This window comes from Natator depressus, chromosome 16 (assembly GCF_965152275.1).
Source record: "Natator depressus isolate rNatDep1 chromosome 16, rNatDep2.hap1, whole genome shotgun sequence".
In the NCBI taxonomy this organism is placed as follows: domain Eukaryota; kingdom Metazoa; phylum Chordata; order Testudines; family Cheloniidae; genus Natator; species Natator depressus.
In genome coordinates, this window is record NC_134249.1 from 20303068 (window position 1) to 20326556 (window position 23489).

The 23489-nt window shown below is 44.1% G+C and overlaps 2 protein-coding genes across 3 annotated transcripts in view; both read left to right on the top strand.

Annotated features, from left to right (window-relative positions):
* Window positions 1-142: 142 nt before the first annotated feature.
* Window positions 143-7064, top strand: ENTR1 (endosome associated trafficking regulator 1). The gene is made up of 8 exons (XM_074973994.1): window positions 143-212; window positions 302-393; window positions 486-848; window positions 1549-1622; window positions 3616-3727; window positions 4779-4841; window positions 5722-5861; window positions 6414-7064. Exons 1-8 carry the CDS (start codon window positions 143-145, stop codon window positions 6505-6507), a joined length of 1008 nt encoding a protein of 335 aa, XP_074830095.1. The 3' UTR covers window positions 6508-7064.
* Window positions 7065-8383: 1319 nt separating this feature from the next.
* Window positions 8384-23489, top strand: part of SNAPC4 (small nuclear RNA activating complex polypeptide 4) — a 32444-nt gene continuing 17338 nt past the window's right edge. For both annotated transcript variants that reach the window (XR_012642113.1, XM_074973811.1), the window contains exons 1-14: window positions 8384-8504; window positions 8711-8854; window positions 11739-11779; window positions 12687-12852; window positions 13979-14100; window positions 15516-15594; window positions 16224-16305; window positions 17207-17311; window positions 18672-18744; window positions 19166-19330; window positions 20928-21075; window positions 21548-21654; window positions 22310-22404; window positions 22981-23075. Coding sequence is in view for 1 of the 2 variants with exons in the window: in XM_074973811.1 (XP_074829912.1) it covers window positions 8459-8504; window positions 8711-8854; window positions 11739-11779; window positions 12687-12852; window positions 13979-14100; window positions 15516-15594; window positions 16224-16305; window positions 17207-17311; window positions 18672-18744; window positions 19166-19330; window positions 20928-21075; window positions 21548-21654; window positions 22310-22404; window positions 22981-23075 (1468 nt within the window). In the remaining variant the exon portion in view is untranslated. The remainder of the gene's footprint in view (window positions 8505-8710; window positions 8855-11738; window positions 11780-12686; window positions 12853-13978; window positions 14101-15515; window positions 15595-16223; window positions 16306-17206; window positions 17312-18671; window positions 18745-19165; window positions 19331-20927; window positions 21076-21547; window positions 21655-22309; window positions 22405-22980; window positions 23076-23489) is intronic.

Consider the following 23489-nt stretch of genomic DNA (forward strand, 5'->3'; position numbering starts at 1 on the left):
GCTGCTGGTTGGACCGTTCCAGGAAGGGCGGGCCCAGGCGGGGAATGGCCCCGCCTCCTGCCCCGCGGGGAGCCGACTGGCCGGCCTGGGGCCTTTCTAGCCGTTGCTGAAGGGGGGAGGAGGTGGTGGCAGCGGCGGGGCCATGGCGGGTCACAACCGCGCCCCGGCCGGCGGCCCCCGCTCCCCTTCCCCGAACCCCCACCTCTGGGGCGGTGAGAGCCGGGAGGGGGGGCATGGCGGGAGGGGGGGTGTCTCCCCGAGTCCGCGCCGCCCGGCTGACGCGCCCCCTCTCTCCCCGCAGGCGAGGAGCCCGGCGCGGCCAACCCCTTCTCCTTCAAGGAGTTCGTGCGGAGCCAGGGCCGGAGCGCGGCCCCGCGCGGCGCCAGCCCCAAGGTAGCGAGGGGGCGGGGAGGGACGGGCGCGCGATTCCCTCCCCCCCCCCCCAGCCAGCCCGCGACCCCCACCTGCGCCCTCTCTCCCTGCAGGGCGCCGCCGGGCCGCCGCCCCCCGAGGCCTCGGGGCTGGGCCTGCGGCTCCCGGAGCCGTTTTTCCCGGACCCCAGCGCCGGCGACACGCTGCTGGACGAGGAGGATGCGGAGTGGAGCGGGTGTTACCAGCCCGCCGCCGTGGAGGAGCGAGCCCACTTGGCCTCGCCGGGGCCCAGCGCCTCGGACTCCTTTTACTGCGACCGCCCGGACTGGTCGGGGCTGGAGGACTCCGCTCCCTGGCCGCTGGACGAGAGCGACCCGCTGGGCTACGCAGCTCTCGGGACCGGGGACCGGAGCCTAGCGTCCCGGGCGGAAGCCGGAGATGGGCGTTATCACCCGCTGCAGCCCGCCGTCCGGGAGGTAGGCGGCTGAGCTCGTCTCTGATCGAGCTTGTAGAGCTCTTCCGGTCGGGGGAAAGTACTCGGAGCATCCCAGCCTCCAGCGCCACACTCAGAACCTTTCCCCGGCCTGAGGAGCTTCTCTCTCACCAGCAGAGAAGTTGGTCCAGTGAAAGATACTGCCTCGCCCACCTTTGCTTTCTCGTTTATAGTCCTGGTGGTTTGTGAAGTGCTGGAGCTTGAGTTTGCACCTCAGCATGTTACAGAAAAATTATTTTAGGTCACCCTAAAGCAGGGGGTCTCAAACTGGGGGTCGGGACCCGTCAGAGGGTCAGGAGGTTATTTCATGGGGGGGGGGGGGTCACAAGCTGTCAGCCTCCACCACAAAGCCGACTTTGCCTCCAGCATTTATAAGGGTGTTAAATAAATTAAAAAACTTATAAAATTTTTTTTTATATATAAGGGGGGATCGTACTCAGAGGCTTGCTAAGTGAAAGGGGTCACCAGCACAAAAGTTTGAGAACTACTGCCCTAAAGGGTCTTTAAAATGTAACTTCATTGTCACTGAAGTCTGTGCATGGTACCAAGGCAACTTGGCTTCAGAGCTGGATGAAATGAAGCCCCTTGAAATAGTTCTAAACTCTTCTTTATAGCATAAGCTAAAAGATCAGTACGATCACCAGACCATACATTCCTGATTTCTAATGAGAATTTTTCTGCAGCTACAAGAAGAAAATGCCAAACTAAGAAGCAAGATTAACCAGCTTCACTTCTTCTCTGAAATTCAGACAAACAAGTATGTATAGTACAGCGGAAAAGAAATCATTAACTTAATAAATGAAGATGAAGTGCTGATATCCTTATACATTGTACCTAAATGAAACAAGATTTGTGACAGTTTAAACCAGTGGTCACCAACCGGTCGATCATGATCGACTGGTCAGTCCTAGAGGATCTCCCAGTCAATCACAATCTCCGGTGGTGTTGCGGGGCTGCTGCTAAGGCAGGCTCCCTGCCTGCCCCAGCCCCAAGCCCCTTCCGGAAGCAGCCAGCAGAAGCATCGCCCCTGCAGCTCCCATTGACTGGGAACGGGGAGCTGTGGCCAATGGGAGCTGCAGGGGCGGTGCTTGCAGAGAGGGGCAGTGCGCGGAGCCGTGTGCCCCCCGCTCTCCTGCAGGGGCGCGTTGGCCGCTTCCGGGAGTGGTGTGGGGCCAGGGTAGGCAGGGAGCCTGCCTTAGTGGCAGCCATGCTGCACCACCAACCGGGAACCGCCGGAGGAAAGGGCTGCCTGGCGGCAGGCTGTGTTCCCCACCCCAAGCCCCCTCCTGGAGCCAGCACCCCAAACCCCCTCCTGCACCCCAACCTCCAGCTCTAAGCCCCCTCTTGGAGCTTGCACCCCTCACCCCCTCCTGTACCTCAACCCCCTGCCCCAAGCTTAGTTCAGAGCCCCCTTCCACACTGCAAACCCCTTGGCCCCAGCCCTGAGCCTGAACTCCCTACCAAACCCCTACCCTAGCCCGGTGAGGGTGTGGAAGAGCGAGCGATGGAGATTTGGGGGGATAGAGTGAGTGGGGCTTTGGGGAAGGGATGGGGTAGATCCTGGGTTGCCCTTAAATTCAAAAAGTGATCTTGGGTAAAAAGTTTGGAGACCACTGGTTTACACTATTGTATGACAACTTCACTACAGGGTTATTTCAGCTGAGAAACTTTGGCTTCTAAGAAATCAGCTGGATTTCCTTTTAGAAGGAAATCAGGGAAAGTAAGTAGAATGTTAATCTGATTTGCTGTCTTGTTTTTTTAATAATAATTGGAGCCAAATCCTGTCCTCTTTTATAACCTATTCAACTCAGTTTGTCAATGAGGGCAAACTTGCCTATTGGAACACTTTAGAGTAATGTATTAATAATCCTTCCTTTGCTCCTGTGAGGCAAGTAAGTATTTTCATTTTACCAATAGGGAAATTGATGGTGGGGAGGTTAAGTGAATTTCCCCAGGTCACAGGTGAGTCAGTGACAGAGTTGTGATTAGAACTCAGGAATTTCTCTGTCCACTACACCATGCTGCTTCACATACTGAGGCAATTCACACTTTCCTAAAAATGGATTGTTACACAACCAACCACACCTCAGAATGGCTTGAAAAGCAACATAATAACAAGTATCAGGGGGTAGCCGTGTTAGTCTGTATCCACAAAAACAAGAAGTCTGGTGGCATTTCAAAGACTAACAGATTTATTTGGGCATAAGCTTTCATGGGTAAAATACCACTTCTTCAGATGCATGGAGTGAAAATTACAGATGCAGGCATTATATAATGACACATAAAAGGAAGGGAGTTACCTCACAAGTGGAGAACCAGTGTTGACAGGGCCAATTCGATCAGGGTGGATGTAGTCCACTCCCAATAATAGATGAGGAGGTGTCAATTCCAAGAGAGGCAAAGCTGCTTTTGTAATGGGCCAGCCACGCCCAGTCCCTATTCAAGCCCAAATTATTGGTGTTAAACATAACAACAGTGAATGGACTTGATGTGCAGAGATTCAGCTGCATAATTATCCTTGACGCTAATGGATGTTGAACAAATAAATCCCCTGAGGCCCAGCCTGGAAACCTAATTCTGTGGGTGGATTTTCTATCGTACATTAGAATGAACATTTTAGTCATACTGAAGCCTCTATCTAGGATGTTCTAAAAATATTGGACCCTTAATAGAATCTTCTTGCCTGAAACACTTTGTACTCTCTCCCACTGAATGCAAATAAAAATGCCTACTTTGTTCTCTTTAACAAGGATAAAGAAGCTTGAAAAAAAACTAGAAGAGAACAAGATTAAAGAGCAAAAAGAGGCTCGGGATCTAGAAGCAATGGTGCAGCATGTAGAACAGAATCTCCAGTTGATGACTGTAAATATTTCTTTGTGTTCTTATAGTACAGAACCATGATCAGGGTTGCCCTGTGGGTTTTTGTTTTCCCCCTCACACACTGGAGGAAGCATAAGCAATGCAGGTGGGAGGATGGTTCAGTAATGGTAACATTCTCTTTTCAACTCTGACACTTGGGTTCAACTTTTTCCCTTACGTTATTCAGGAGACAAGTTATCTATCACTTTTCATAGTATCAAGTGTCTATTACTGACAGCACGTCTGAAGCAAGGGCTGCTAACATGAAAAGGAGCTGAGTTCCACTCCAAAAGTACCTCAGTTATACAGGAGTCAGGGCTTTGCATGACTGATTAAAGAATCTTAATCACTCATAAAAAGAAAAGGAGTACTTGTGGCACCTTAGAGACTAACCAATTTATTTGAGCATAAGCTTTCGTGAGCTACAGCTCACTTCATCGGCTGCATACTGTGGAAAATACAGAAGTGATCACTTTAGATAAGCTATTACCAGCAGGAGAGTGGGGTGGGGGGAGAGAAAACCTTTTGTAGTGGTAAACACCCATTTTTTCATGGTTTGCATGTATAAGAACATCTGTATTTTCCACAGTATGCATCCGATGAAGTGAGCTGTAGCTCACGAAAGCTTATGCTCAAATAAATTGGTTAGTCTCGAAGGTGCCACAAGTACTCCTTTTCTTTCTGCGAATACAGACTAACACGGCTGTTACTCTGAAACGTAATCACTCATGTTCAGCTGATTCTGTGTAGCTTTCTGGAAACACCCAACTTACACATAATTTACAGATATTTACATATAGACATTGCCTGCAAGAAAGTTGGTATTTAAGTCATCTGTTTGTTTATAGTGAGTAAATTCTTTCCTTACTCAGAAGGAAGGAGATATATTGCTGCCTTGATCACTTGATAGGGAAGGGATGTAACAGACCAGTCTTTGTTATTTTAGTCTCTTTGAGGTAGGGCTTATACATTCCTCTGTATGAGGAAAATGCATAGTGCATTCTGGGCGCTACCACAATATAAATATAAATAATCTTGGTATCTTTTATTTCAGAAACGGGCTGTGAAAGCAGAAAATAATGTTGTAAAACTGAGACAGGAAAATGCACTACTTCAGGTATGAATCTGTCCTCTCCTTTTTAAGGTTCTCTTACTATATGAACTTCAAGTGAAAATATCTTGATATTTCAGAGTTTATAACAATGCTACTGGAAAAGTATTCACCTGTGGGTGAATCTTCTATAAAATGTCCTTGTGTTCTGATTGAACGTATATTAAGTCAATGTAAACCAAAAATTTCACAATTCCAAAGTTTAGAATTTGTGCGCCATGGGACCAGTAACTATTGTGAGGCTTCTTATCCCACAGAATCTGAGATTTCTCACTTTCCATTGGCATAAACACTGACTTTTAGCCATGGTATGTTATACGTGATAGACATTAAAATCGTATTATTCTGATTAACCTCTTCCTCATCCCCAATGCACACTCTAAATTTGAACTGATTTTAGTGCCTTGTATCTTACACTGATAAGAGAAGACAGTAACCCCACCACCACCTGGAAGTCCAGATTTCTGATATCAAATATTAACTTCTGAATGAGTTGGAAAATCAACTACTATAATATCAGAATTAAAGTTGAGTAAGGGAAGCAGCAGCAAGATGGTTTTCAGAATGAAGCAGATTTCAAGACTGCTAACTAGCAACCTGCCAGGGTTAGAAGCACATGGTGGGACTCTAGTACAGATGCTTTCAGGTCTGGTAAAGGCTTCCAAGGTTAGTCCTGGATCAGAGATCACATGAAGAATTTTGATCCCTGTAAGTGGAGACCATGATCTTGCAGATGGCACAAGTTCCTAATGGAGAGAGCCCTAAATTAGCCCCCCAAAAGTAGCATTCAAGTACTCATAGGAATTGTTTTCTTATGCCATTTTATATAAATAAATGTGCATCTGCTCCAGAGAAATTGTTTATAATAAACTAAACTCTTCCTAAGGTTCAGCTGAAGAATTACAAGACAGAGAATGAAGCCTTGAAGACTGGCGAGTCTGCTAGTTTGGCTGTAGTGAAACAAAATGCAGATATTGCCCTGCAGAATCTTCTGAGAGTAATTACAAATTCACGCTCTTCAATAAAGTAAGTTCAGCTTTATAAAGAGAACAGTAAAATAAAGAACTTGTCCTAATAGGGGTCTATAGACTAAATGAAAATTACAGTACTGGAGGCTCTTCCATTGACATTCATGAGATCATGATTTTGCCTTTTGTTTACATTTTGAGTTTCAATTTCACATAGCATGGAGGTGCAAACAGACTGTTCAGTTTCACTTTCTAGTTTCACTTACAGTAGCTCAGTGTTGCTATGTTTGTGTTGTGCACACACTGCAGGAAAATAATTATACGATTCAGATTTTTCACTAACTGTTCAAAATTAAGTCCATTTTCTGTGTAGTATTAAGCTTTTGTACAACTAGGGTTTTTAATTAACACTGTAAATATTAATCCTAAACTACCTAAATCTTTTACAGTGAATTTTGCAATTCAAGTGAACTGTTTTTCTTAGCTACTGAAATTGCATAAATGTTCTCTGATGTTCTTTGTCTCTGCATATCAACCCCTCTTCTGGTAACATTTCTTGTTACTTGTAATCTACCCTATCCTGTTCAGTATTTTGTTTTTTAAATTCCAGGCAATTGGTCTCTGGAGCAGAATCATTGCAGGTTGTTGCCGAACTCCTTAAATCGATAGACAGAATTTCTGAAATTTCAGATGATGGACCGTGAAAAAACCACTAAAGGAACTCAACCCCAAGAGTTCTGTTTACATACCAAAATCACTATTCAAAGATTGTTTGCTTTAATATTTAAAAAATGCTTTGTCTTAAAATATGCAACCTTTACCCTTAATGTTTTTATTGTGGGAGAACAGTTGTGTACTGGTGTAGTATTACCCTTCCTTACATTGTATCAACAGTACAATGGCCGCCACTGGCTCTCCGGAACCTGATCCAGCAAAGCATATACTTTAAGTGCTTTGCTGGATTGGGACCTCAAGACCCAGCCTTCGCTGTTTTGTGCATTGCAGTCTCCCATTAAAATGAACTGGAGCACTGGACTCAAAACACTATGCTCCCTGCATTTTCCCCTCATTCCCTCTAATAGTGCTGCGTTAAAGTATTTTATAAATGCTAGGAGCAAATAAATCTTTTCTGTGGTTTTGTTTTTTGTTTTTGTTACTGCCATGAGTGGTGAGATAGGGGAAAATATTTTGAACTCTTGTATAATTAAATATGAAAATGAGACTACACCATACATAATACTTTAACAGTTTAAGTACTTCCTAAATATATTTAAAAATGGCTTTTTAATTGTATTAGGTTTTGTAACAATACTTTTTTAAAAAAAGAAATTAAACTGCAAATACTATTGCCTTTTGTTGGTGATTCTTGGTGGTTTAAACAAAATGGTTTTCAGAAAATAAAAAATGATGGGTTCTTTTTTAAAGTGGAAAGAGAGTCACTTTGGTAGAGGTGAGGCAGCTGCTTTTGTGCAATGGACTACTTTCCAGAAAAAGTCCAGAACTCTGATCTAATACAATAGTGTATTCTGTCTAATACAGGAATTGAGCATAATGTGTATAAATATACCCATAAACTCAAATTTGAGCAGAAGTGAAACTATAATTACATATACCAACTTCAGGTGTGACTGAAACAATGGAGCTAACATTTCTTTGTGCAAAACAAGTGCCAATGAAATAGTAGTGACTGGAAAAATGGGGAAGTTAATATAGGTACAGTGTGAGAAGAAATTAGCATTTGGGAATTAGTAGTATTTACTCAAATTTGCAGTATTTATTTCCAGTGTTACTATGGCAGGTGCAGTGAAGGGAAGTGTAGGAAATAAAAGTGTATACTAGCTGCCGCACCCTACCTCAGTTGTTAACATTGAGGTGGGTGTAAGTGGCATGCGCACAGGGTAGTTCTGGAAAGACAGCAGCAAGGTCAGATCAGCAACCTCTTTCAGAGGCATCCCAGGTGGATGCTTTCCTTTATTTATATAAACCAGTTGTCTCCCGGGGGGAGCGGTGGTCCTCGCTTTAAGGCCAGACAAATGAACTACCAGCAGGACTAGCAGCTTCCTGGGGGCAGCAAGCGCCTGCCTAGGCATTTAAGCCCTGGGGTCCGGTTATTCCAGTCTGCTTCTGGCTGTGTAGCCGGTTACGATGTGTGGGCTGAGGCAGCCACCTCCATCCCCCTTCCTTCGCGGTGTAACAGGGGGCGGGGTGAGGAAGGCGGCCAGATCCCCTCTGCTCTGGCTGCAGGGGCGGCCGCCCTGGCCCCTGCTGTTCCGCCTCCCGGGGCCGCGGGAGCCCAGGGCGAGCCCGAGACCAGGAAGAGGCTGGGTCTGGAGGAAACACGTGCTGGGTCACCGCCACCTCTCGGGGTGTCCACTCGCCGTGACCGCCTCCGCCCCTTCACGTGGCGGCATTCAGCCAATCAAACAAGTCTCCTAGGGGACAGGAAAAATGCCGCGGCACGTGATTCCTCAGCCCAGTCAAAAATCCCCCTCCCTTGGCACGTGACAGCCACACGTTTCCTCCCCCCCGCACGTGATACCGGCCGTCCAATCAGGTTAGCTCCTGGGACAGGTGACCGTCTCCTAGGCACTGGGAGGGCGGAGCTAGTGCGGCTGGCGGGCCGGGAGGCGCTGAGGGAATCTCGCCTCCGCGGCCATGGCCCATTACCTGGGGCCGGCTGGGGACCTCCTGCGGGAGCGCGGTGAGGGGCGGCGCGGCGCGGGCGGTGTGTGGGGCTGGGGCTTGTCCGCGGGGCGGGCTGGCTGCCCGGCCGTTACCTGGGGGACGCGCTCTGAGGAGGAAAAAAAAAGGGGCTGCGGAGCCCCTGCCGCCTGCAGCCACCCTCCCGCCCCTGGGGGAGAGGGGGCGGCGCCGCCGCTGACCCTTCTGCGTCTCTCTCTGTCTCAGAAGTCATGTCGCCTGTGGATTTACACGCGGAAAGAGAGAAAATCCGGCGGGAAATAGAGGAGCTAGAAAAGAGCTTGGACCCTGCTATCCCCAGTATCGAAGTCCTGGTGTCGGATTCCAGTCTGGACTCGGATTCCGACGTAGGTCCGTTCTCACGGCGTGAAGCCGTTTCTCTGATCTCTTACAGTTACTCTAGTTCTGCCCGAAAGATGTGTCCCACGGCGCCTAGAGGCTGATCCTGAAGGCAGTGGCCTTCTCTCCTAATTGCATCAGGCTTGTGTGCAGGGCTTAAATGTTGTCACAGTGTTTCCTGCTAAAAACCGCTTTATAATTTGTGAAAGGCTTGTTTGGTACCTTGGGGGAAAATCAAATGTGACGTTTGTTTCTTGTGGGTGTTAGAAATCCAGTCGTTATCCCGTTGATCCTACAGTGGTCACGTGAAAACTCTGAGAATGTGAGGGTCTTGCTTGCATATTTTTAAAATCACTTTATATTATATACAAATGCGCTTTAGATTCATATATTCTACCTATAGAAGGGACTGTCACGATCATATAGTCTGACCTCCTGCATAGCACAGGCTCAAGAACCTTTCTTAATAATTCCTGCATGAAGCCCGTAACTTCTGTTTGAGATATAGCATTCGATGAAGTGAGCTGTAGCTCACGAAACCTTATGCTCAAATAAATTTGTTAGTCTCTAAGGTGCCAAAAGTACTCCTTTTCTTTAGCATAACTAAAGGAGAACAGTCCTCTCTTGTATGATAGATTGGGTAGGATTTGAACCTGTGACCACTTGCATGCAAAACATGACACTTTGTACTTCTCTACTAAGCAATTGCACCTGTTAATCATTTTATAGAGATGTTTATACCATCTGTTTTTGCTATCAAATTGTAGTCTGATACCTGTGGTTTTCATTGCATCACATTACTTATGGTATGTCTATAAGTGATCGATCTAGTGGGGGTCGATTTATCGCATCTAGTCTAGATGCGATAAATTAACCACCAAGCGCTCTCCCGTCAACTCTGGTACTCCACCGGAGCGGAGCGAGAGGTGCAGGTGGAGTCGACGGGAGAGTGTCAGCAGTCGACTCACCGCAGTGAGTAGATCTAAGTACGTTGACTTCAGCTATGTTATTCACATAGCTAAAGTTACGTAACTTAAATCGACCCCCCCCCCCCCCCGAGTGGAGACCAGGCCTTATCTAAGAGTCTTATTTCTGTGGCTTCTTTCCATGAAGAGCACGTTACGTTACATCTGCTGTAAATATAACTGTACTGTATTTTTGTAAGATCAAAATTCTATGGTAGTGCTTTAAAGCTAAAGAAAAGGGAATGTGGAATAGGTAAAGGCGAGTAATAGACACTTAAAATGAATTAGCAAAAAGAAAAGGAGTACTTGTGGCACCTTAGAAAATTGATAAGGCAGAGGTTACAAAAAAGCTTTTTCCAAACTGTGGTGTCTACTGAGGAGAAAGTTCTTGTACCAGCAGTTGCCAGGTTTTGTGATGAGACAGATGAAGTGGGCAGTAGTTGAAGGGGGGGGGGGGGGATTAAGGAGGCGCATGATCTGCCAAGTGGGCTAGAACCAGTCAGTGGAGTGTGTTACAAACAAGGAGGGCAATATTGAACTGGCTTATGGATTCAAACTGCTATTTTGGAGTGTTGCCAAAAGCTAAATCAAGCAGGTGTAAATAGTCATATTTTTTTGTTGTTCATAACTGGGGTGGGCATGTCTGTTCAGTGCAATACGCACACAAACCATCTGTCTTAACCTGCATCTGCCTGCATCTTTGTGGTGAGACATCCCTTTAGAAAAAGAACTGCAAAAAGTCTTAAGCCACCAGCTGCTAGTCTTGGTGATCACTGTGCACATTCCTTCATTTTACTACACCCCAATTCTCCACATACCCAAGTACATGCTTACCTTTAGTGGTCTTATGGAGAACAAAAATGGAAGCTGTACTTATAGCTGAAGTCTGTGGGATTACTCATGTGCTTCTAAAGTTAAGCACATTCTTAAATGTTGCAGGATTGGAGCCCTAGTCTGCTTGGTTCTGCACCCTGGATTATTTGTTTATGTTGCTCACCATAGGAGCTGAGACATAGTTTAATTGCAACTCTAGTTGTTGAGAGATGTTCTTTCATTCTCCAAAGAAAAAAATGTCAGTGAATGGTGATTTATGGAAGTTTAGTCTTAGCAACCTTAACAGTGGCCTCAAATGTTGTTGGGTCAGACTTAAGAAATTATGTATTGTTCTGTTTTCTTGTGATCATCTTAGCCGGAAAGCTTTTGCTTTCAAAGCTCTTGTCATCTTTACATAAGAATGGCCATACTGGGTCAGACCACAGGTCCATCTAGCCCAGTATCCTGTCTTGCAACAGTGCCCAATGCCAGGTGCCCTAGGGGGAATGAACAGAACGGGTAATGATCAAGTGGTCCATCCCCTGTCGCCCACTCATAGCCTCTGGCAAACAGAGACTAGGGACATCATCCCAGCCCATCCTGGTTAATAGCCATTGATGGACCTATCCTCCATGAGCTTATCAAGTTCTTTTTTGAACCCTGTTATAGCCTTGGCCTTCACAACATCCTCTGGCAAGGAGTTCCACAGATTGGCTGTGCTTTTTGTGGAAAAATTACTTCCTTTGGTTAGTTTTAAACCAGCTGCCTATTAATTTCATTTGGTGACCCCTAAATCTTGTGTTATGAGAAGGAGTAAATAATACTTCCTTATTTACTTTCTCCACACGCGTCATGATTGTATAGACCTCTGTCATATCCCCCCTTAGTCATCTCTTTTCCAAGCTGAAAAGTCCCAGTGTTAATCTCTTCATATGTAAGCCATTCCATACCCCTAATCATTTTTGTTGCCTTTTTCTGAATCTTTTCCAATTCCAGTATATCTTTTTTGAGATGTGGTGACCACATCTGCACGCAGTATTCAAGATGTGGGTGTACTATGGATTTATATATCTTTCCCGTAATAAAAAAAAAAAATCTTGTACTTCTATTTCTGACAGATGATCTGGACGATGATGACTCAGATGCCCATACTGAAATGGTAATTCATCTTACTTAAAATGCATTATCCTATCTTTCTGATAATGGGGGAAGAACAAACAGAATTTCGTATGTCTCTAGGAGGCTTTTCACATTTTTACACCTAAAGGGAAATGTTGCACCTGAAAAGGGGAAAGTTACTGCTAAAGTTCTCATTTTTACAAGTCCTGTTACTGTTTTTTCTGTGGAAAAATAAAACATTTTAATTAGAGATAATGTTTCCTGGAACTCATATTTAAAAATATTTGTATAACAGAGCACATACAAAGGGAACTTTCTTTGTGGGTCAGACCCAGTTGATGTTATTGCAGGGCTCACTGGAGTTTCATATCTGACTAGTTAGCTATTTGGATGTAGTGCACTTGCAAAAACAGAGTTCTGTTTCACCCACAATGTTTTTATTGAGTAGTTCATACTAAACTATCTCTAGACACTCTAGAAATCATGCATTTGGGGATAAATAACAGCAAAGGGGGAGAAATGAGATGAAGAGTCAGGAGCGTAGTTCTGGAAGGCTGGCTCATACAGCAGAGGAGAAGGTCCTGGCATCAACAGCTGCAAAATTGTGAGACCGGCCAGAGAAGAGGCAAGTACTAAGGGCCTGATACTGCACCTGTAGAAGCCAGTAGCTACATTCCCATTGACTTCAATGGAAGCAACTTCAGGTCCAAAATCAGTAGAGGACAAGAGAGAGGGGAAATAGACAAGGTTGATGATGTTGGCAGTGAGAGCACTAAAGAGGACAGCCAGGTTAGAGATGCACAGTTGTTTTCAGAAGGATTTACACAATATTCCTGACATTAATGGTAGTGGCTGGTTAAATTAAAATCACTGTCTGTCTGCTCAAAGCAAGCCTGGCTCTCTTCCCTTCTATCTGCTTAAATCACATTTATTTCAACTCACATCAGGAAGTAGAGAAAGAAGGGGGCAGTAGTGATGACGACGACATTGATAACAACCTCCCAGCAGACCCAGAAACGTGTTTACAGATGAACCTCGTGTATCAAGAAGTTATTCAGGAAAAGATAGAGGAAGTCAACCTTCTGATCGCACAAAACAAAGAACAGCAGGCAGGTGGAACTTGGGGAAAAATGTTCCTTGGTGCACAGTTGGGGTGTGATTTTTCTCCCATTCATATCAATGAGGGAAGAAGTCCTGCGGGTGTTTTTTAAATGGGAGTAAATTTGAGTCCTTGAATTGTGATTTATTTGGTGAATCATTTTCAAGTCTCTGGAACTTTGAAGATTTTATCAAGTATCAGCGGAGGGCAGCATGATCTGCAGAGTAAAAAAATTCTGTTGATTTTGTTTGTATACCAAGAGCCTGATCCTGGGAATCATGTGAGTGGCTCCATTAACTTCAGTGGAACTGCTTATGGATTGTAAGGATTGGCAAGATCGGGCCCTAAATCTGGGTTTAAAATGACTTGCAAAACCTAATATGAAGAGAGACTTTTTTTAATGAAATCCTGTTTTAGGGGTCTGTTTTCACTGGGCTATTTAATTTAAAAAAAAAAAAAAAAAAGCATTCAATTGATGAGTTACAAACTTCCAAGCAGCATTTTCCTAATGTAGGAGAAGCACTAACATTACAGTAAAAATGAAGCCGAATGAAGGTAAAGTGAGTGAAGCTTTTTAAAAAAAAAAAAAAAAAAAAGAGCATCAATGTGGGAGGTAAACTAGATTTTTATTATAATTGGTACCATGTAGATAAGGAATTTCTTTTTAAAGTAGATTGCACAGAAGTTTTCAGAAATAACACCTTGATAGGCCCTATGGATAAAACTAAGATAGGGATATTAATCTTCACAATGCAAACAGGTTTTTCTGGTGGTTTTCTATTATGGTTTTGGACACTTCATTCCTTGCCATTGGTGATTTTGACATGTAGCACATGTATGTAGTTAGGGTTTTTTGCTTGCACTGGGATGGTGACAGCTAGATTTTTGCTCATTACAAGCAAGTTGCTCTTGTCTCTATTTTGCATTGGTCCACTTGGCAGTTACATAGGAAATTTGCCAGGTTGCAGAAACTACAATTAAAAGATTAGCTAATATATATAGTGTGATGGTGTAAGGTAATTGGGGCTTAGCCTGGGATATGCATAACAGCAGGGCCGCTGGCTGGCTGAGTTTGAGGTGGAATCATTTAAGTCTCTGTGAAGTGTATAGTTTTCAATTAATGATTTGTATTGTAGAAAGAAATTATGTGTGAGGTTGGTGGTCCAAAGATGATGAAGGCAGGAGATGGTAAACTTCTACCACTGAATATGTTCTTGGGCCATTTTATGAAGCCGTACTTCAAGGATAAAGTATCAGGAATTGTAAGTATAATTAAATACATACTACGCTCATTATTCCAGTGTCATTTAGCCTTAGTTTGTTACTTGCACTCCCTCTTGAAATGAACGTTGCTGAATGCTAAGGTCATTGCATCTAAGTTTTCAATGGGTTTTGTTTGTTTGTTTTTGTTTTTTCCCCTGATTTGAGATAGAGACTTAGCTTATCGTTTGCTTGCTAGTTTTTTGCCTATCAGACTCTTAAGATATAAAAGACAGGGGGAAATGTCTTGTTTGTCCGTCCGTGCCCCCCCTCCCCAACAAAATTCTGGCTTATACAGCATCCAGAAAACAAAGGAGTGCCTTTAAAATATATGTTCATAACCATTCTGTTATAAAATGCATGTGACCTGGAAGAGGATTCTGGGTAATAGCATGGAAATCTACCCACCAAGCTTTCTAGGCACAGCACAGTATGATGTCAGGCAAGTGCCAAGCTGTGACTTCTTTGTTTTGTTACCTCATCTTCCCAGCCCAACCCCCACTGTCTGTTTCACCCACCTGTTCCGTCCTGACTGTCATGTAAACTGAGCTCTCTGAGGCAAGGGCTGTCATCTCTGTTTCATAAGAACGGCCATACTAGGTCAGACCAATAGTCTATTCAGCCCAGTATCCTGTCTTCCGATAGCGGCCAGTACCAGGAATGAACAGAATAGGGCAATTATCAAGTGATCCATCACCTGTTTTCCAGTCCCTGCTCCTGGCAGTCAGAGGCTGGGGACACCTAGGGCATGGGGTTGCATCCCTGACTGTCTTGACTAATAGCCATTGATGGACCTATCCTCCAAGAATTTATCTTTATTCTTTTTCGAATCTAGTTATAGTTTTGGCCTTCACAACCTGTCAGTGCCACAGTTACGTATCTTAGCCCACTAGGGCCTGACCTCGGTTGTGGTTACTGTAATACAAATAATAACAACTGCTCTTCGTTTATGAATCCTTATCCAAAATGGTCACACATTTTTTTTGAATTGGAGTGGGCAGGTGTCGCATACGTACCATTACCCAAAGTGCTCTTCAACCCAATTCCCAGCTGGTGTGAGACACTCAACATGGATGAGTGGACTGAGCGTGGGGTAGAAAGAAAGGAACTCAAGAGTTCTCACCTTAGCTGTGCCACTGACTTGCTTGGTAGTCTTGGGCAAATCGCTTAACTTCTCACTCCCTTGAGATCCCTATTTATAAAATGGGAATAAAGCTGCTTGCATGCCCATCCCTCATGGAGTTCCTCTGAACTAAAGTTTGTAAAGTGCCCTGTGCAGTGGGAGAGTGTGAATGCACAGGCTTGAATTGTCGAATCTGTTTTATAGCAGTGCTGGTGTCAGAGCTCTGGGAATGAGCTGAATTCTCAATAAAAATGTAACATCTATGCTGTATCTGACATCTCTGATCTTTGCTAGGGCCCTCCTGCCAATGAAGATACCCGAGAAAAGACAGCCCAAGGCATAAAATCCTTTGAGGAGCTGCTCATAAAAAAGTGTAAGAATCCTCCTGTCTGTGTGCGCTGCTCCATGTTCTGTAGTAGGCTTGGCAAACTCACTGAGGTTTTCTGCATCCGCTTCCTCCTCGTTTTTCTTCAGTGTTCACATTGTTATGCGTTGAAGCCACCAATGCACCATGGAAATGGTGCAGACGCTAAAAGTAAATGGGACTGCTCTGAATTATGCTAAACTCTGCTAGCCTTGAATGTTGGCATGGCTGATAGAAGGCTCTTCCCTTCCCTTGCATCTGCCCTGACACATTGCATGTGATATTGTGCGGCTGTCCTATTAGCTCACACAAGCTAAGCAGGGTTGTGCCAGGTCAGTACTCCGATGGGAGCACCTAGATGTTACGAAATTGGTGCTAGGGATGCAGTAGGTGACGCTCTTCCGTGAGCTGGGTCTCGCATCAAGTTAGCTATGGAACCAGGAATAGAACCCAGATTTCCTGTTTCTTTGCCCCTCTAGGCACAGAGGGGACCAGCAACAATCCAGGCATAATGCACATGGACCTTTCCAAGAGACCCTGGGGATACTTTGAAGTGGTGGTTGAAGCCAGTGGGTTTGCTTATTGGAGGTGGCCTTGTATTAGTGACTTTGTGCCCTCAATTTGTGTTTTGTCCCCAGGGAAAAGCAGAGAGAAGAGCCTGCTGAACAAATCAGTAATAAGTGACCGTTTGCAGCGTCTGCTTCAGCCAAAGTTACTGAAGTAAGCAAAGCATAAGTCCCATTGCTGCTAATGAAACAAGTGTATTCTGGGATTTAATGGCTGGTTAGGCAGTGGGGAGGAGAGTGACTAAGAGCTGTTATCATTTCCACCTCCCTTCTCTCAAGTGCATGCCTTGGCACAGTTACTGCCACCTGCAGTGAGGTTACAAAGCACAGCAGGGAGAGGGTTGTGTGTTTGGGCCTAGGATGGTCAGCCTGTGACTGTAGGGAGCATAGGTCAAGATAGGAATGACTCAGTGATTTATATTGCCGGTAATTAGCAGGTTGGGAGTTCACTTTTATATCTCAAAAGTACCAAGACATTTCCTAGCCGTTCAGCCCTTCCCATTAATATAATTGGTATGGCCTAAAATCCTGTTACAGGAACTGTGATGTTTGGGCTTGGAGGGCTAGCATGTAGCCCTTGAGCCCTAGCTGTGCATCTTAGAATAAACTGAACAGCATGGAAGCAGATTCTTGTTCCTACTCAGTATCTCCCTGCACTGGGCTCCTGGGGCGATATGGCTTGTCTGAACCATGGACCTGGCACGCTTCTCTGTGTCTGTGGCCGCAGCAGCCATGCAGATCTTCCTAGATCCAACTTGCGGGAGGTGGGGAAAGCACTTGGTCTGTCACCTGTTCTGTAGATTAGCGCTTGGTCTAGATGAGGAGGCAAAGCATGAGCAGTGGGTCTGCTATGTGGAAGAGTGTCTGGTTGGGGGCTGTTTTCTGGAAGGTGGGGACAAATGCAAAGCATTGGATTTTGAAATAAGCTCCTTGGAATAAGGATGGCAGAAGAAAGAACCCAGCTTTTGGGCCTGCCAGCTTTAACACTATCTTATAGCACTTACCCTTGCTTCTGTTTAGTCATGTTTAATAATCTTGGAAATGTCCTTAAACAGGCTCAGCTATTTGAATCAGAAACTGGAAAAAGCCAAGAGTGAAATGGAAAAGAAGATTTTGGAAAAACAAGTCAAAGAAGCAGAGCGTGAAATAGAGGAGATCAAGTGAGAGGATTATATTCTGGGTGAAGTGGACACTATCTCTTCTAGGGTTCCCCCCCCCCCCCCCCCCCAAAAAAAAAAAAAAAGACATTTGTAAAGCTCAAACACCAACAGACTTAAGCTGGGACAACCTTGCCTTATTCTTGTTTGCAAACGATTCCAAAAACAGTGTTCAAACCTTCCAGCGTTGTTCCAGAACCCTCACTCCTCAACTATTTGGTAGCAGTGTTGTAGAGTGTTTTGGGTATTAATATGCAAACGTAGGCATACCGCTTTGTCTAATCACTTCTGCCTCCAGTACTGAAGTGCTGCAATCAAAAGCTTTTAGTTTAGCTGCGTTGAGGTTAGGAATTCAGAGCCATTTGTAAAGCTTTGGGCACTGCTTTGGATGTACTGATGTTCTGTATAGTGCATTTCAGAATTGTGGTAGAGTTAAACTCCTATAAAGTGAGCGTCAAGGATCTATGTGTGCTAAGGTACATGTGTGTGTGAATTTGCCTCATTCAAATAGGTGCCATTTGGGCTTGTCTAAATTATAAAAATTAACCGTTTGTAGCCAACACTTTTCTGCATTCCTGTCATCACCCCTATTGCAAAGTATATTAGTGTGTCACCTTAGGGCATTGTCACGTCTGGGTGCTGTGAAAGGAAAGTACAGTTTATACACAGGTTAAGGTACTCTCTTAGAGACACTGTAAAGTCCATAAGAGGATTTAGACACAAGTCTAAGTTATACGGTAGGTGTATTACAGCTTTGGCAGCTATGGTATACTAAGGCAGTTAATTAGTGTGTGTACCTATTATCATTTATTTGTGTTGTTGTGGTAGCTAGGAGCCCTGGTCATGGACTGGTCCACATTGTGCTAAACACAGCATGTCCTGTTAATCACAAAGCGTTGAGGATTTTTTTCTGAGGGGCCTATGGGAATTAGGGAACCAACTTCTATTGGAATTCAGAGAGAATTGGGAGTCTGAAACCCTTAGATCCCTTTGTCTTCATTATAGAATGATTTCCAATCTCGTGTCGCTTCAGTCCCATACAACCTGTCTCATGACATGCTGTGAGCCTAACAAACACAAGTGCTTACCTTCTCTTGCTGTTTGCTGGTGGGCCTTGATGTTACCAAAGGAAGTATCTGTCCCTAGAAAGCCTGTATTGTGCAGACGTGCCGGGGTGGGAGAGGGAAGGCAAACAGATGAAGCAAATGCCAGTGTCAGATCATCTTAACAATGATTAAGAGCCTGAGTCTCTACACCTCCCATTGAAGGCAATGAGATTTGGAGGTGTACAGCGCTTTGCAAGATTAGGCATAGAAAGAGACCCAATGGTTGATGTGATCATTTCTTCTTCCCCCTACTTTAGCCATCTGCCAGAGGAGGCCTTATTAGGAAACAGACTGGATGAGCACGACTGGGAGAAGATATCCAACATCAATGTAAGTTGGTAGACCAATTACTTAGACCCAGATTCTGCCTCCCTTCCTCTCCAAGTTGCCCCATTGATTTCAGTGGGCCTAGTTGTGAAATAAAGAACTACTTTGGGTGGACAAGGGAGGTAGAACCCAGCCTTTAGCACTTCACGGTTTTCAAAGGGCTGCAACCCAAACCATGATTTAACTTCCAAATATCCATCTGGGTTCAAAGTGGGAGGGGACAGGTTTGAGATTTGGCATTGTGGAAGGGATTCAAAAGTTAGGTGCCAATGGAAAATACCCAACTCTTTACACCAAGATTATAACAGCAAAATATATTGAAAATTTATTTAAGAAATAAGCCTTTTGCATCAATCTCACTCAGTTTGCTAGGATATTTCGGTAATGTCTGCAAGGCAGAGCCAATCTGTGTTGTTTCTCTTAGTTTGATGGAAGTCGCAACGCAGAAGAGCTGAGGAAATTCTGGCAGAACTGGGAGCATCCGACCATCAACAAGAGGGAGTGGAATGAAGAGGAGATAGAGAAGTTAAAGGAAATAGCTGCGAAACATAATTGTCTGGACTGGCAAACTATAGCCCAGGAGCTTGGGGTAAGGTGCTCCCCACTATGAACCAAATATTTATTTGAGGCGTAGGGTTAGATTTGAAAATAATGCAGTCCGTGCTGAGAAGTGGCTTGCAGTGATGGGTGTACTGTAGGGTGCTGTTTTGAAAAAGGAAGTTCTTTGTAGTGCTTAGGAAATGGATAAACCAAGTGAGTCCTAGCAAGGCATAGTGTAGGCAGGTGCTATATGCAGACCTCCCCACGCATACTCCTCCATCCTGAACTCTAGCATTTCTGCTGTTCTAGTTCTGGGCCTTTCTCCAATAGGTAAGACACCAGTTGTGTACTGGCATTGCATAAGGAATATTTCTGCTAGAACATCCAGCGGAGGTGAGGCTGAGATCACCAAACTCCTAGCACTTATAACTAAAATCAGAGGTGAAAGACGGGTATTTGCTCTCAGCAAGTTTTCTCTTTATTGTATACCCTCTTGCTGCTTGAGGAAAATGTAAGCCAGAAACCATGCTAACAAATGCTTTTGTGAGGAAACACTCAAGGGAGCATAACCAAAACCTCTTAACTTGTTCACTTTCTAGAAATTGAAGCAACCAGAAAAACGTTTCCCTTCTTGACTCTAGTGAATTTGGGTTTTATGAACACTTTATAGGCATGTCAACGCACACTCCAATCTATGCAGGACTTTTTCCAGGCAGTGTCAATTGAAGGCTAACAGTGTGTAACTGCCCCACTTGGGTGGCAATATCTTACCATTTGTACAGCAGCAGGGAACTCCTTGCACCATGGTGTCCAGTTCCAGTGTCGACACTTTAAAAACGATGTCATAAAATTGGAGAGGGTTGAGAAAAGTCATGGTCTGGAAAACCTGCCGTACAGGGAGAGGCATAAGCTGAATTTATTTAGCTTCTCAAAGAGAAGGTTAAGTGGTGACTTTGATCAGTTTATGTGGGGAGAAGAGTTCTGAAAGATGGCTCTTCAATCTAGCAGACAAAGGCATAACAAGATCCAGTGGCTTGGAAGTTGAAGCTAGGCAGATTCAAAGTGAGAAACAAGGCACAACTTTTTAATGGAGCACAATTTACCAAAGGATATGGTGGATTTTCCATCACTTTAAGTCTTTAATCAAGATTGAATGTCTTTCTAACAGAGATGCTTTAGCTCAACCGCAAGGTCGGGGCTTGATGGAGAAATTGCTGTGAAGCTCTATGTCCTGTGTTATGCAGGAGATCAGACTAGATGACTATAATCAGCTCTTCTGGCCTTAATTTGTGAAAGGAGGAAAGATAACAAACCAGTGAGAGCTGGTGTTGGATCATTAATTGACAATGATTATGATCACTTCACTGTCATCTGGTGCTCCCTTCCGTGTGCTGTATACACTTGTTATCTTGGTTGTCTTAAACTTCAGTGACAAGCTCTTTGAGTAGGGACTGTCTTTTCATTGTGTGTAGTGCTCAATACAATTGAGCCCTTGTCCCTGACTGGCACTACTGCAATATTAATAATTAAAAGGACTGGATTTGAACCACCACAGGTTCATGCCAGAGCCAGATTGATTCAGCCCTCTCTCTTTCCTAGGTCAAAATGCCCCTTGTGATCTAAGTAACTTTTGTTCTTTTATTAAGACAAATCGAAGTGCATTCCAGTGCCTGCAGAAGTTTCAAGCCTACAACAAAGACTTCAAGAGGAAAGAATGGACAAAGGAAGAGGACCAGATGCTTCTACAGCTCGTTCAAGAAATGAGAGTAGGAAGCCACATACCTTACAAGAAAAGTAAGTGATCTCCAAGGCAACCCCCTCCCTTGTACTCACGGAGCCCGAGTCTCCAAGGTCTTGTTTTCAGTGATGTTCCCAATGTGTGATGCACTTTCCAAATACAAAAGGTGACATGGTCCCTGTTCTGGAGAGGTGGAGTTTCCTCCTTTAATTTAAAAGGCTCATCTGCAGTCATGATTCCTGGTGCCAGGAGTCCATCATATCTTCCAAGGATGGATGTGGTCAGTACTTGGATGCAAAACCTCCCGGGTGCTGCAAGGTTTGTTGTTGGGAGTGGTGTATGTTTGTAATACGCATGATTCTAGTATAAATGGTAACACTTCTTATACGCTGTGTGTTCTCGGTTTTTGTTACACGCCAGTTGTGTTTGAGAAGTTAAATATTTAAGTCATAACTACAATGTGCTTTAACAAGAATGCTAGAAGCATCGTATTAAAAGCAGAATTTAAATATTTCTTTCAATTTCTAGTTGCTTATTACATGGAAGGAAGAGACTCTATGCAGCTAATTTACCGCTGGACAAAGAGTGTGGATCCCAACCTAAGGAAAGGATTCTGGACACCAGAGGAAGATGCTGTAAATTCCTTTATCTTTTCTCTAGTGCTAGAAAAATGACCAACATGCAATCTCTGCTGGGTTCATTAGTGAAACATTAACTTTAATTAGTGTTCTATGGACACTTGACTGTCTTCACACATTATCCAGGGGCAGAAGCGGGTTGTGATTTCTATTACAAGGATGGCATAGGTGCTATACAGACCCAGAGGTAGATGCATAACTCTCCCCTGAAGAGCTTCCAATTTGCTCTGACCAAATTTCACTAGAGCTGAAATGCCAAGTCTTACTTCTCTTCCTCATGCACTAGACTAGTGTAGCAGTGTTTTCATTTGAAAATGAACTTTGGTAAAGTAATGGGTATTATTAAAAATAAAATTAATTTTATCATTGCTGATCCTTGGAGTTACTCAGAGGGGTCATGCCAGATAACTTATGCCCCCAAATTAAAGTCCTCCTGTGATGGATCTTTATTTGCCGCTTCGTCTATGGGGCTGTGGAGGGAGGGTGGGTGTGATTGGGAGGGCACAGACCTAATGGAGGCAGAATTAATTAAAAGCAGGGTGTGATGCATATAGCTAGGTAATTCCCAAAAGATTCCAGCCAGTGGAGGCTTGTTAGCTTAGAATGACTTGGATGCGTTACCGCCTAATTTTTCTTTGTGTAATTCATGTAGAAGTTGTTGGCAGCAGTTGCTAAGTATGGAGAGCGTGACTGGTATAAAATTCGGACAGAGGTACCAGGAAGGAGTGATGCTCAATGCAGAGACAGGTCTGTATAGTGACTAAAGGAATCTTGCTTCCAAGTTCTCTCCTTTGTAACAAAGATGCAGCATTTTTTTAAAAAAAAAAAAAGGATTTTTACAATACGTACACCTAGTTCCTCTATGCACCTTTCACAAATAAAAACCTTCAAAACCTATATTCTAAATAGAACAGAGGCCAGAAGGAATCTCAGCATATCCCCTCCCACATTTTCACTATTTGATTATTCTATGCATGTCTATGAAAAGTCTAGTCAGTGACTCTTGTGATCTGTCAGATGTGGGGAGTTAGAAGTGCTCAGCACCTTCCAGGATTAGGCCCTAAATTAGCAATTGTGCCTGACGGTATCTAGTTTTGTGTTGCCTTTACTACTCCTCAATTGAGAGTCCTGGGATCTTTGAGAACCAAGGACTTGCATTACCAGCAATGGCTCTGCAGTGTCAAGGATACAGGTATGTGGGACTACATGGGGAAGGAAGGGGTCCACTGATTTTACTCTCTTCATTTAACTTTAGAAACATGTCTCAAGAAAGAGAACATTTAATCCCGTTAATCTTTTGTATCAAATCTTTTAATTTTCTAGGTATTTAAATGCATTACACCACGACGTAAAGAAAGGCAGATGGAGTTTAGATGAAGAAGAAAAGTTAATTGAACTGGTAGAGAAACATGGTGTGGGTAAGTTTTCACTGTGGCATGATCTTTAAGGGTTTGTAATGGTTTGAGCTGCCTCCCCCCCCCCCCCCCCCAATTTCATTAAAATCCTGCAGTTGGTACTGGAGAGCTTTGCAATATGCATTTCTCAGTAAGAAGCAATCTTCCATGTATGGTATGGCCTGCATGTAGTGATCTCTGGAAGAGGGAGACTGTTTACATAAAGAAGTCTTGAGTTGTTTCTGTGCAATATGCAGTCCTGGTTACAGAAACCCTCTGCTTGTGAAGTTGACCAGTAGAGGGGGAAGAATTCTATAAATGGGCTCCCTGTGCATCATTCTCTTTCAGGATAAGATCTTATGGCAGTACAGAAGCTTTGGGCAGGCAGCTATACACTTTCCTCTTCTAATAGTAATTACTGGAAGGGAATCTTCTTTC

Bases quoted from the DNA above. Each gene is read 5' to 3' on its own strand.
- ENTR1 (XM_074973994.1), top strand. From the start codon at position 143: ATGGCGGGTCACAACCGCGCCCCGGCCGGCGGCCCCCGCTCCCCTTCC. The intron at 213-301 runs GTGAGAGCCGGG...CTCTCCCCGCAG, and splicing joins GAACCCCCACCTCTGGGGCG to GCGAGGAGCCCGGCGCGGCC. The intron at 394-485 runs GTAGCGAGGGGG...CTCTCCCTGCAG, and splicing joins CGCGCGGCGCCAGCCCCAAG to GGCGCCGCCGGGCCGCCGCC.